Consider the following 14,005-nt stretch of genomic DNA (forward strand, 5'->3'; position numbering starts at 1 on the left):
AATGCACTACTGGCTGGGCTGATCTCTTGCAATACCTCCCACCCAAAAAAGCATCTTGTCCTCAAGGTGGAAGTGAGGAAACCGAGCTGCAATCTCATCATAGTTCTCCCTAGTGGCTTCAAAATCCTGTAGCCCAGTCCATTTAATCAAAACCTTAGTGGCTGCCTGTTAATTTCGCACACCAAGGACTGACTCCGGCTCCACCTCCATGACCAGGTTAGCTGTGGCAGTTGGGTAGGCAATTGCTCTGGCCCCACAACTTTTTTCAACTGAGAAATGTGGAAGATAGGATGTATTGTGGGGGGGGGGGGGGGAGCTGCAGCTTATAAGCCACCTTCCCAAGACGTTCAAGGACAGGGTAAGGTCCATGGAAACGAGGTGACAGCTTCTCAGAACGCCTCTTAGCAACAGATTGTGCACCTGAGATAGACCAAATCCCCAACTTCAAAGAACCCGTTCCTGCGAGACTTATTCTCATATTGCTGCATATAGACCTTGGCCTGCACCAGGTTGTATTTTAAATCATCCTAGATAGCATCTCGTTCTTGCAACTAATCCTCCAAGGAAGATCTTTAAAAGGTGTGCAATAAGTGGCGGTATGGAAGGCTGTGTTGTACGGATACTCTGCCAATGCAACCAGTTTGCCCAACTAGAAGGCTTTCCATTCACAAAACAACGCAAGTATGATTCCACTCCCTTGTTTACCACCTCGGTCTGACCATCCGTTTGAGGGTGGTATGCCGTGCTTCGTTGAAGTTGAGTACCCTGCAAACTGAACAATTCTTTCTAGAAAATGCTAAGAAAGACTTTGTCTCGATCTGACACAATTGAGGAAGTAGCCTCACCACTTCCTTCACAAGGTCTGAGCAATTTGAGCTGTGTAGGGGTGCCGTAGAAGAATGAAATGACCATACTTAGTTAACCTATCCACGACTACAAGTATGGTGTCCCATTTAAGTGACTTTGGAAGACCTTCCACAAAATCCATGTAGATGTCTTCCCAAACTCTTTTGGGATAGGAAGGGGCTGGAGGAACCCTAGAGGAGACAAGGTTGACGCCTTGTTATGGTGGCATAAATGACAATTCTGAACATATTTCGTCATGTCCTTGTGTATGCTTGCTAGTACCACTCACTTGCAAGCCTCTGGTATGTTTTGAAGTCCCCCGCATGCCCCAACGGGAGAGTCATGGTATAACTTTGTTGTGAGGTCGTCTTGCTTGGGGATGACTACCCTATCTTTATACTTTAGCACCCCGTTGTCAAGTGTGAACCAGTGTTTGAAAAAGCGCGCCTAAGGCGCGCCTAGGCGATGAGGCGCAAGGCGATAGGGGGTAAGCGCATTTTTTGGCCTTGGCGAGGCGATTTTGATTAGGCGCACTTGAGGTGCCCGAGCCACACCTAAGGCGCCCGAGGCGCACATGAAGCAAAATTCTGCCAATTTTTTTCAAGAATTTATATAGTGCGCCTCACTTCAATGGTGCGCAATATCCCTTATCGCCTTAGCGCGCCTTGAGCTTTTTTATACATTGGTGTGAACCCTTTCGGGACTGATTTCCATAAATGAGCTTCTAAATGGTGGTGTCCTTTTCTATAAAAGAGAGTATGAATTTCCATTGAACTCCGCAACAAGTGACCAGAGTAGCAACTCAATTGCTGTCCCATGGTGCTTGGACACAACATCCGCCACCCTATTAGTAGGGCCAGGTTTGTAGTGTATGTCAAATGTATACCCCAATAGCTTGCTTACCTATTTTTGGTATGTCTGACCCACTTCCTTCTGCTCTATGAGGTTGCGTTGATCAGTCCTTACAATGAACTGTCTACGTAGCAGGTACTGCCTCCATTTCTCGATGGCGAAGACAATAGCCATAAGTTCTTTTTCATATATTGGCTTAGACCAAGCTCTAAAGCCTAAGACCTTGCTAAAATACACCACTGGGTGGTTCTTTTGCAGCAGGACAGCCCCTAAACCATGCCCCGAAGCATCGGTTTCCACTATAAAAGGTAGTGTGAAGTCGGGAGTTGCCAAGATTGAGTGCTTCAAACGCAGAAATAGCCTCATCAGACCACCCAAAACAATCTTTGTGCAATTGAGAGTCAAGGGTTGTGCAACCATAGCATAACCTTGAATAAATTTACGGTAGTAGCCTGTGTAGCTCTTTGATGGTGGTCGGTAGGGGCCACTCCACCATAGCTTGCACCTTCGAAGCATCAACTTCAACACCCGCTTTTGAGATGACATGCCCCAAATAAGCCACCCTTGACTTGCCCACCTCACTTTTTAAAATTGGCATAAAGTTGATGAGCTACTAATGAGCTACCAGTGTTTCCAGCACTTGTTTGTGATGGCCTTGGTGAGACTTTTCACAACGACTATACACCGGAATGTCGTCAAAGAAAACTAATACGAACTTGCGCAAGAAGGGCCGGAAAACTTCATTCATTAATGACTGAAAAGTTGTAGGAGCATTCGTCAATGATGCACGGATACGCCAATCTTCAGCCGTCTCCCGTACCGGGGACGTATCGGGGACGGGTACGTCCCGAATACGTCCCCATGGCGTACCCTTGAAAAGTGGTACGTGGAGATATTTTGTACGTTTCGGGGACGGATTTGCTTCTTTTTTGACGCCCCCAGCCATTTAAAACTAAAAAACCCCTAATCTACTTTCTGATTTCAATTTCTCAAGAACCCTAAAAATTGGAGAAGCCACCTACAATGTGCGACCCACGATTCCTTGGAGGCTTCTCTGCCTACGACGGACACCCATAGCTGGAAATCGGCGACTGGAGACCAGCAGCAAACCTTAACGAGTTCTTGCCTCTCTCTCTTCCTCTTTTCTTCAATTAAATTGATTGAGGTTTAGATATTTATAAGTTTTGTTTTTTTCTTTTTTTTTTTATAATTTTTTTTATAGTATAAACTATAAAGTACTTTGTATTACTGTATTAATAAGGGTTTTTTTTTTTTTTTTTTTTTTTTTAATTTATTTTTTTTACTGTAGCTATAGCCTTTAGCTTGTAGTCAGTAGGTGGTTTTTTTTTTTTTTTTTTTTTTTTTTTTTTTTTTTTTTTTTTTTTTTTTACCTATATTTCTTTTAATTTGTAGTGTATGGAATAATTTAAAAAAAAAACATTTTATGGTTTTATATTTTGGTGATTTTTTTTTGCCGTATCCGTTTTTTGGAATTTTGATTTTGCCGTATCCTGTCTCCGTACCTGTATTTGTACCCGTATCCGTTTCCGTGCAACCTAGGCATTCGTGAGGCCGAAGGGCATTACCAAGAACTCGTAATGCGCCTTGTGGGTGCAGAAAGCTGTCTTCTGCACTTTTAAATCCAGTTTTGTAAAAATTGTAGACCCACATAATTCATCCAACAACTCATCAATCATAGGCATAGGGAATTTATCAGGACGGTGTCTTTATTTAATGCCCTATAATCTACACAAAAACGCCAACTACCATCTTTCTTTTTAACTAGTAGAACAAGACTAGAATATGCACTAGTAGAGGGTAGTATGATACCTGCTGCAACATATCAGTTACCAGCTTCTCGATCTCATCTTTCCGGGGTAGCGATAGGGTCGCACATTGATGGGATCTGCACCATTTTTCAAAACAATGGAGAGTTCAATCTGCCTCCTCGGAGGTAAACCATCAAGCATGTTAAAAACTTGTTAAAACTCCTGAATTAAGGCCCGAAATGCTTTGGGAACTTCCTGATTTTTTCCTCCTCTGATTGAATTCAAGTTAGAATCCTTGGCCTTCTTTCTTTAATGACTTAAACATGGCCTTTAGTGAGATGCCAGTTGAAACTTTCTGCCTAAATGAGGACCGCCCTTCAGAGTCATCGATTCTCCTCCCACCCGAGGAGAGGGTCTGGGTTTTACAATTGGAAGTGGTCGTGCCCAATTTCTCAAGCCACTGTATTCGCAAAATCAAGTCAGAATTTCCCAGTGGAAGAACCAAGAAATCCTCGACTATGGTAACGCACTAAACATCCAGCACGACTCCTCTACAAACGCCACTTCCTTGCACCGCCTCCTCCCGTGCCCAATGTTACCCCAAAGCTCATCGCCTCCGTCACCGGAATTTGGAGCGGTTGCGCGGCTATTGTTGAAAAGAAATTGTGCGTTGCTCCCGGATCAATCATAATTACCATGTCCTTGCCCTCGATCGAACCCAGCAATCTCATTGTCTTAGGGCTGGTCAAACCCACAACAGAACTTAGGAAAACATCGGGTGTAGGCTCAAGAGTGATTGCAGGTGGTGTTGGTTCGCGGAGGGTTTCGACCGTCGATAACTCACCGGAACTATCCCACTCTTCGTCATCCACCATCAGAAAGACGTTGACAGCGTTGTTCGAGGTTCCACTTTTCGTCACATCGGAAACAAGGGCCTTGTTCCCGTTTTTGCTAAAGCTCTTTCTCCGATAACCGCCTTATTTCGCCGGTGGATTTGTGGTTGAAGGGGGTGGTATGATTTGAGTAGAGATGGTTGGTGCGGGTGTGGTGGGTTGGTTTTGTGTTTAGGGTCGTAAGGGTCTGAGGTGTGGAATGTGAGTGAGGTCGGAGGTTTGGAGATGGAATTCGCCAACTAGGTAAGCTTCCAATGGGTTTGGGCCGTGGGCTAAGCCTCAACTTCTCCTCACGCATTGCCAGCTCCATGGCCCGATCCAGAGTAACCGGGTCCAGATTCCGAACCTCGACCCAAATTTCTTCTTGTAGCCCCTTATTAAGCTGTCCTTTCGTGATTTCCTCGGGAGCATCTTCAATTGGAGCTAAGAGCTCGATGAATCAGCTTTGATACTCCGCCACCGACCCTGGTGGCTGCTCATGCAAAGTGCTCGTCGCGGTGGTCCTGAAACGGCGAAGGAGGTTCTTCATCGCTTCCCAGGTTTGCAAGGGTGCCGCCTGTGCTCCCATTGATACCATAACGAAGCATCACCCTCAAGTGCCATTACTCTGCCTCGAGCTTGTCCTCATCAGTAAGCCGATAAAATTGGAAAAAACACTCCGCATGAGGATCCACCTATCAAGGTTGGTTCCATCGAAGAGCAGCAAGTCAAGCTTGCGAAGCTTCCAATTCGACTAACCACCTTGAAAACCACTATCACTGTAATCTAATTGATGTTACGAGGCGAACGAATTATCTCACTGAGGTTGTGGTTCGTTAACCAGAGAAGAGGGAAGTTCAGAACGGTGACAAGCAGCGATTTGGGATTTAAAGTCTGTCTTGGACGCTGCCATTGCCGTGGTGATCTCCTGAGCCAGCAAATCCGGCGATACCGAGCAACGCGCGACGGCAGTCCAGCGATCTCTTGCTCCGGCAAATCCAGACACTGACCATGATTCAGGCGGGCCATCTTCTGTCTCACGTCATTGCTCTGATATCAATTTGCTAGAGATTAGTTTAGAAAAACAGAGTAATTCAAGCAGAGCAATAGAAAATTAGCCAAACCAAAGATAGATTGTATTGCAAGTCAGAGTAACCATAATAAAACTCCCTTATTTCGAGAGGAAAGGATGCTCTCCAAGGAATATTTTTTACAATAATTTTCTAGATGATTTCCCCCCCATTACAATTCTCTCCTTAAATACCCAAAACTAACTACCAGCTGTGATAACAATCTCAGCACACAAAACAAGGACTAACAAACTTATTTCCTAGATTACCAAATTACCCCTCCCTGTAACTAACTTCCAGCTCACTGTCCAGCTCCTATTTCCATATCTGCCTTCTGTTTGGGCCTTCTCCGAGCATATGTGAAATGCACTACGGGCTGCATAAATTCTAGGGAATAGAGGCCAAATGATCCCATGCCCTTCCCCACTCTCTAATCTAATTTCCACCCAAAAAAAAAAAGGTTTATAAAGACTTGGTATTAATAATCCCATTCCCAACCCATAATCCCACATACCAAATGCCCCGTAAGGGGATTCTTAGATATATACCTAGGTTCAGGGCATAGCGAGGAGCCATTTGAGATGCTAAGGAACCCAAGTTGCAGACCTGACCTGGGGGTACAGAGGCATGCAACTTAAGTCAAAATTTAACGCTTCTTGGATCAGGCTTATTGACTAAAACAAAAGCAGCAAAAATTATGGGAAACATACAGAAAGAAAAGGGTACATGGCTCTTAAAACTGAAAGTTCGCTGTTTCGTTGGCTGTTTTTTTTAAGAATGGCAGCAATAGTATAATTTCCTATTTATAACTACCGATGGCTTAGTAAAGCTCAGAGCAACTGTTTAATACATATACATCACTTTCTTCAACCCCACCCCGCCACAACACACACACACTGCAAAAGATAAATAAATTATATCTTCACAATTTGATATGTAGTGGTAGAATGTGTTTTGGTTAAAGAATATAGTCCCTAAATTATATCTAAGCAAAACTTGGGGGTCCTCTTTCAATTAACCACTCAACCTGGAATTCATTAGAATTTATCATCGTGTAACTGTTACACTCTCCATCCTCAATATAAAACTGTTCCATTTTATTTTAGCTATAAAAAGCTTGGCCAGTATATCATGGCTTTATACATTGGAAGTCTATGATGTAATGATTGCTTTGAAGGCTATGTGAGTATATATGGAAGCAAGGATGAGAATTGACAAAGAATGCAAGTGCTTGGTATTTCTGTTGACGGATCAACTTTAGACAGCCATATCTGCATTCAAGGCTTGAAGATGAAATTTGGGTCCAAGAGCTTTCCGTCATAAAATCATAAGCCCATATCCAACTTTACATGAGTGAGATGTAGCTATTTGAAGTTAATTGTTGAAATTGTTAATCAACTGTGAAAAGTTCAACTTTGCAAAATTTCAACTCCTGAGTGCAAAAATGTGGATGCTCATGCAGATGGTAGAAGAACCTGAAAATCTACATCTCTTATGTTTTGAATTAAAAGGTCATAGCCATTATTTTGTAATCTAAAATCCCATATTAGACATTTCGTAAATTATTCTACACTCTAGAGTAGAAGTAATTGCCTTATAAATGGGAAAGAGTCAACTTGTGATGATTGTTTCGTGAATGCAATGTTTTAATGTTGCTAAATGCATCTTTCCTGCTCAAAGTTATGCATATATTTATGCCATGTGATGTGTGCAGTTTATATTGTGATAATGGTTACCTATTTCACTTTCTTTTCTTGTGGTGTTTCATTCCATTATTCAGTTGCCAATGTGTCATATCCTGTCTTATTATTTTATTTTATTTTCTTATAATTCAGTATGGACCGGTTCCAATGATGTACCCTCAGCGGCCTGGCCAGATTGAATGTGATGTAAGTATTAAACAAACTCATATATCTCTTGTTACATTTGCCTTTTGGCCTATCTGTGAGGAGTGATAAAATCTATCTCAGAGCCTTCATCACTTGATTTTTTCTTCTACCCTAGGGTTGTCAATTTGCTAAATTATTTCTTAAATCTGTTATTCCTGATGCTATCTGTTATTTTGGTGTACAATATTCTGTTTGGGCCTATTTTGGGGTTGTTCTGTTTCTTTTTAAGGACTACTATATATAAGCTCCCTAGGTTTTAACCGAGCCTATTATGTAATTTGATTTCTTCCTTGAGATCAATAAACATCCTCTCGCTTGTACCTGAACGTTGTAGCTAGCTCATTATTTAGTGAACCTTGTATATCCATGTGTTCTTATATGTTCGTCGTTAATCTTTCTTGCACTTGCTACAACACAATCTATAGAAGGATCCTTTACATCAATTTTGTTTAGACTGCATTGAAACTTGTTAAATTCCTTTTGTGGTCATCACTAGAGCTTTTTCTTTTTGCTAATGGCGGTGCTAATCTGCCCTCCACCCTTTTCAATTTTCATCTTACTATACGTACTATGTTTAATGTAAATTTCCACTCTGGTTATAATAATTTCACTTTGGTGCCCTATGGATAAATAACTCCACTTTGGTGCCCCAAGCTTGTAAACGATGTCTCACTATGGTTTTGGTTTGATAATTTTAAATTTCTAATTTGATGCCCTGGGGTTTATTTTTTATTCACTTTGATACCCTGAAATATTCATTAATGCTCACTTTAGTAACCAATAAATTTCTTTAGTCTTATTTAATTACAAAGGAAAAAAATATTAATCAAATTAAGAAAAACATTAAAAAAAAAAAAAAAAAAAAATTAATTTTTTAATTTTTTTGTTTTTTGGTTCTTTTTCAACTCTGGTGCCTTATAACTTGTATTATTGTTGAAGTTTTAACATTTGAATAACCCCGTTAGTTATATTCTATAGAAAAGGGGGCTACCTCTTGTAGCCTATCGATGAAGATAAATTTCTCAAAAAATATATTTTATTTCTATTATTAAACCATTTGGATTTTCAAATTGTTCACACTACATTGTTTGACCATATTTTGTGATTTATCCGTAAAGAAAAAAATAGTCATGTAAGATATCAACTTTTTATATATTTTTTTTTATTATTAAAGTGTAATTAAAGATATTGATCGTAAAAGCAATACCAATATATTGACAAGTGTGAAATCACAAATGGTGCAGTAAAAAAAAAAAAAAAAAAAAAAAAAACCGAAGTTTTTTTTTTTTTAATTTTCTTAACCAAGAATTATTCTCTATTTAAAAAACTTCACATGCTTTTAATTATTTTCTAAGTAAATAAAATTATGTTTTGTTCATATTATTATTTTACTCAAATTTTAATAGAGAATTAATATTACTAGTTCCTTACAACAAAATCTCTCTTTCTCTTTCCCTCAAAAAAATAAAATCTCTCTTTCTCTTGTCTATTACATAAGTGGATGTAATACTAAACACACACAAAAAAAAAAAAAAAAAAAAAAAAAAAAAAAAAAAAAAAAAAAAAAAACAAAACAAAAGATGTTTTGCTCATGGCTATTACATTGAGTGGGTGCAATTTAACTTTTAAAAAGGATGAACTAGTTATATAATTGGAAAAAAATAAATAAATAAATAATCCCACCTATTGATTTTTCAAAAAATCCCACCTTTGCTCCCAATCTTCATTTAACAAACCATTAGGTGTTGGTGACCAATTTTCTTAGGTTTTTTCCACGTGTTAGCGTTTAATAGGTCTATTATTTTTTTTATAATTAAAAAACAAAAATAATTAAACGAAAAAAAAATATTTAAAGCCCCTAGCCCCGCCTGTTTATGGCCTAGACGACCACCCTTGCTCCGCCGGCCGGATCTAAACAACCCACCACCTTCCCCTCCCCATCCCCAACCCAACCCCCAAAACCCTAGCAGCCACACCAAAACCCCAATAGACCCCCCCCCCCCCCCAAATCGCCACAAACCACTCCCAAAACACCCAACCATAGTTTCCGAGGTGGCTAGGGCAATTTTTTAGGGTGGTGGTTGGTATTTTCAGGGTAGGTGGGATTTTCAGCTTGCTTGAACTAATTTTTGGGATGGCTAGGAGATTATCGGGGGTGTTTGTTGTGTTTTCGAGGGTGGATGATTGGGGATCTGGGTGGGTGGGGTTTTCGGTTTGCTTGAACCCTGGGTTTTAAAATGCGGCCACATCGTTACGTATCGGCCGTTTTGGAACGGATTTGAATTTTATCGAACCGAATTTTTCCGATTCAGCACGTTGCATTTCGAAGCTCCGCAATTTTGGCCGTTACGGCCGTTATGAATTGAAAATTGGCCGCATCAAGCGTTCCCGATGGAGAATCCAAGGAAAAAGAACCCAAAGTATAAGTTTTCCGGCGAGGGATCTGTTTTTCCATGAAAGTCGATGAAAACTATCACATCTTTTTTGTCTTTTAAATAAAAATTGGGTAGTGGAATGAATAGTGACAGCTATATGTTACCTCTTTATATTTTTTTGACTTCTCACCTGACCCCACCGGCCATCACTCTTCCTCTTCCTCTTCCCTCTTTTATTTTTTCCTTCTCACCCACGTGACTTCCTTTTCTGATTACTACTGTATTACATTTATATGAAGTAGTAAGTTTACTACGTATATTGTATACTTGTACACCGCACTATTGTAGTACTGTACAAGATAAAAAGGGGATATATATTGAAAAATAAGATTTTCAAAAATTATGAGAAACTTTATTATAAAACTTATAAAAACTAACATAAAATAAATTAGGGTGACAACCGCGACGCGTTCCGCGATCAACGCATCAATTCCGTTACCGAATTACCGCGACCTTTCCGTGATCGCGACCGAAACCACATTTTCGAACCATGCTTGAACCATCATTCAGGGTGGCTAGGGGATTTTCAGGGATGTTTGTGGTGATTTGGGGGTGGCTAGTGGGGTTTCTGGGATGGGGTGGGGATGTGGGTTGTTAGGGTGTTCAAGGGTATTATCTCTGGGGGTGCGGTGGCAGTTCAGGTGCAAGGGGTTTTGGGGTTGCACCGTGGCAGCAAGGTGAGAGGAGAGTGATATATAGAGAAAAAAAATGGTAACCAGTCAAATGGATCATTAGAAGAAGATTGAGGGCAAAGGTAAGGATTGTTTTGGGAAAATCAATAGGTGGGATTGTTTTAGGAAGACCAGTGAAAGTTGGGATTATTTATTTCCATTTTTCCTATAAAATTTCCCCTATTTAAAACCAAGTAACATTATAATATCTAGAAACTTTTATTGTAATGAAAATCAAAATACTTTTACTTTTATTTATCATGTTTCTTTGGTAATTTTTACTGAAGGTTTATATTTGGTTTGGTTTAGGGTCTAATGATTTGTGGTTTGCAGCAGCTTCTGATTATGTTCCCTATTTTTTTCCCCTCTTCTATGCAGTTCTATATGAAAACTGGAGAATGTAAATTTGGAGAAAAGTGCAGGTTCCATCATCCTATAGACAGATCTGCACCCACAAGAAACCAGACCCTGGAACAAAATGTTAAATTTACCCTCGCGGGTCTTCCGAGGAGAGAGGTATGCCTGTGTATCTAATTATTGTTGAAAGGGAAACATCTTCACTGTGCCATGTTCTAGGGTTAAATTGTTGGTGTACAATATGTTGCCAAGTTTCTGTTTTGCACATTTTTATTTTCAGAGGCATTGAATATAATAACTTGTCAATTTCTTTTGTTGTTTTGGCTTCTGGCATCAAATATTTTGTTGGATTGAAGTATTATTTGAAACGATTTCTGGACTCGTTACGTCTTTAGTCTTTGAATCCAATCTCCTTCATTCGCTTATTGGCCTTAGTGCCTTACAGCAGGCTTAAGAGCAAGGTTTGGAACCCCAATCCCCCCCTTTGAAGGGAGAGGGGTGAACCTTCTGTCTGATTCAATCATATCTATTGCTGCTTTTGAACCTTCATTTTTAGAAACTCCTGAACGAGAAAGCGGTATGTATGGTTGGCGTATGCCTGGAAAGTAGTCCTGAATGATATCATCTACTGCACCTAGTTATGTTTTCATTTGTGCTCCATATGCAGATCTAAAGCTTCTTTTAAAAAACAAAAAAGAAACAAATCTCTCTTTCGGAAAATGTTTGTTGATTATCTTCCGAACTGAATTATTGGTTCAAATGTTTGCTAGCTGCTAAAGTATGTTGTAGTTTTCTTTAGCTGTCTTCATTTCTGTAGAGCTTGTTCATAACATAATTAAATAAGTTGGTAATGAACTCATATGAACAAGTGTACCTCATTTGTGTTCATTAAAGGAGCTTCAAACTTGTTCAAGCTTGGCAATACTCCCTTAGTCCCCTAGATAGTAATCTTAAGAATTTTATTTAACTAGAGTGTATCTATGCTAACGCATGAAATATACATAATTTAATGTATGTTAAAAACAAATAGTAGAAGTGGAAAATATATATATGTTTTTATTCTTATTACCATCATTACTACTACTAAATTATTTTTATTTTTTTGTTGATTGAGTCTCTAGAGACTTTGAATGTAATGGTTGAGCACTTTAGGGGGGAAACTAGCTTACAATCATTATGTCTATACTGCACCATCTTTAGTAGCAAAATTGACACAGAAAAAATATTGTCTAATGTACAGAAGCTAGACATGGACATATAAAGACTGCTTGTGGTCGAATGTTGATTAATCTTGCCATCTTCTTGTAGTATGACTTGATATAAACACTTTGTATCTGCTTTCGTTGCTAAGTCCACAAATTTGGATCCATTGTTTACAGGGTGTTGAACATTGCCCCTTTTATATGAAAACTGGCACATGTAGCTATGGGGCTAATTGCAAGTTTGACCACCCGCCTCCAGGAGAGGTCATGGCCGTGGCAGGACAGGAAACTTCCACAAAAGCTGAAGAAGAAGAAACCGAGGATGGAAAGAATGTCGCAACAGCTGAATAATAGCGGCAGACTGTTAAGATTGTTGTATAAGTTCAGAAAAGCTGTTTATGATTCCTGTTGATTTGTAGTTGTGTGATTATGTTTTCGTCATGTTAATTGTCTAATCTATGCATACTTTTTACTGTTTGACAGCCATCAAATTTAAATCATTCAGGTGTTCAGTACTTCAGTGGTTATGTAATCGCTTGATACTAGTGAAATCTTATTCCCAAACTGCGCTTAATATTTCTTTTGCTTGCGCATGTGTATTGTTAACAGGCCTGATTATTGGGCAAGTCGGGGCTGGTTGGTGTGGAAAATGGGTTGGTAGCGTGCCAGTAGAAATATTATGCTGGTCAGGGTTGGGTACAAAGTAAAGCGGGTCATTAACAGACCTTTTCTATTTCACTTCAAAATCATAATAAAGTAAAGCAGGTTATTAACAGGCCAACCTTTAGTAATAACAATAGTAGGGGTATCTATTTGGTTTTCGGATTGGATTTAGGCAAAATCCAATCTGATCCGAATTATAATTCGGTTTTCAATTTTGTAATCTGATTCGATCCGAATTATTCTCCCAATTCAATCTGATTTAATCCGAATTAAAATTTGATTATTTGGATTTGAACTAAAAATTCGAATGAAAATACATTAATTATAGCGTCTAATATATATATAATTCTATTAAATAATATTTGTTCAAGCCTTAATATTAGTACAAGTCTTGTAAATAGTCATGATTGAATTAAATTTAATTAATACTAAGATAATACAACTATAAGGCAAACCATTACACCAATTTATGCACCAAATAGCATCAGCAAACTATAAGGAAGAACCATGCAGCACCAAATAGCATCAGCAAACTATAAGGAAGAACCGTGAAGCGCGTGATACGTATGTGTATAGGTGAATGCACCACACACACACACACACACACACACAGATATATATATAGGACCGGGTTATAATGAGAACCAATTGTAAAATAGGAACTAGGAACCAATGAGGACCGTCAGATCTAGGAAAAGAGGCGCGCGATCTGACGGCTCATATTCGTTCAGACAAATTAAATGCAAAATTCATTTCAACGCCTTCTCTCTCTCTCTCTCTCTCTCTCTCTCTCTTTCTTTCCGCATTTTTCTCTCGATTTCCACCATTTTCTCACTCTGCAAAAACCTTCGAAAACCGTCATAACCGTAAAAATCAACTGCTCAATTTTGCTATAAAGTAACACTTTCATGTTCAACTGTCTTCATTTTTCAATTTTGGAACAAAAATTTTCGAAAATTGACGAAAATAAGGTATTTTATCACAACTTCGAAGTTCATACTACTTTGTTTATTTTTGTTGCAATTTTTTTACTTATATTTGTGTTTTTTGCTTGATTATGTTGAAATTGAAGTAGCAGAACTTGAATCGGAGAAATTCGAAGTTCAATTTTGGTGTTTTCAGTTCGATTTCTTCATAATCATGTATTATCGCAAATTAGTTCATTTTTATTCAAATTATGATTAATATACTTATCGTTTATGTGCAAAATTTGTTGTAATTTAGGTTAAAATAGACATGCAAATTTGTTCATTATTGTTCAAATTAGATATTATCGCTGAACTTGAATCGGAGTATTTGAAGTTTAATTTTAGTGTTTTCTTTTCGATTTCTTCATAATTAGATATTATCGCAAATTTGTTCATTATTGTTCAAATTAT

General features: G+C 38.8%; 1 protein-coding gene across 3 annotated transcripts in view; it reads left to right on the forward strand.

The window, feature by feature from the left end:
- The window catches only part of LOC145555832 (zinc finger CCCH domain-containing protein 37-like), a 31,923-nt gene extending 19,382 nt beyond the window's left edge, over positions 1-12,541 (forward strand). For all 3 annotated transcript variants that reach the window (XM_081617550.1, XM_081617551.1, XM_081617552.1), the window contains 3 exons: positions 7,245-7,298; positions 10,783-10,920; positions 12,141-12,541. In XM_081617550.1, coding sequence (XP_081473676.1) covers positions 7,245-7,298; positions 10,783-10,920; positions 12,141-12,314 — 366 coding nt within the window. In that variant the 3' untranslated portion in view covers positions 12,315-12,541. The remainder of the gene's footprint in view (positions 1-7,244; positions 7,299-10,782; positions 10,921-12,140) is intronic.
- The last annotated feature ends 1,464 nt before the right edge of the window (positions 12,542-14,005 follow it).

The sequence above is a fragment of the Chenopodium album genome, chromosome 8 (assembly GCF_948465745.1).
Source record: "Chenopodium album chromosome 8, dcCheAlbu1.1, whole genome shotgun sequence".
NCBI classification, from domain to species: domain Eukaryota; kingdom Viridiplantae; phylum Streptophyta; class Magnoliopsida; order Caryophyllales; family Amaranthaceae; genus Chenopodium; species Chenopodium album.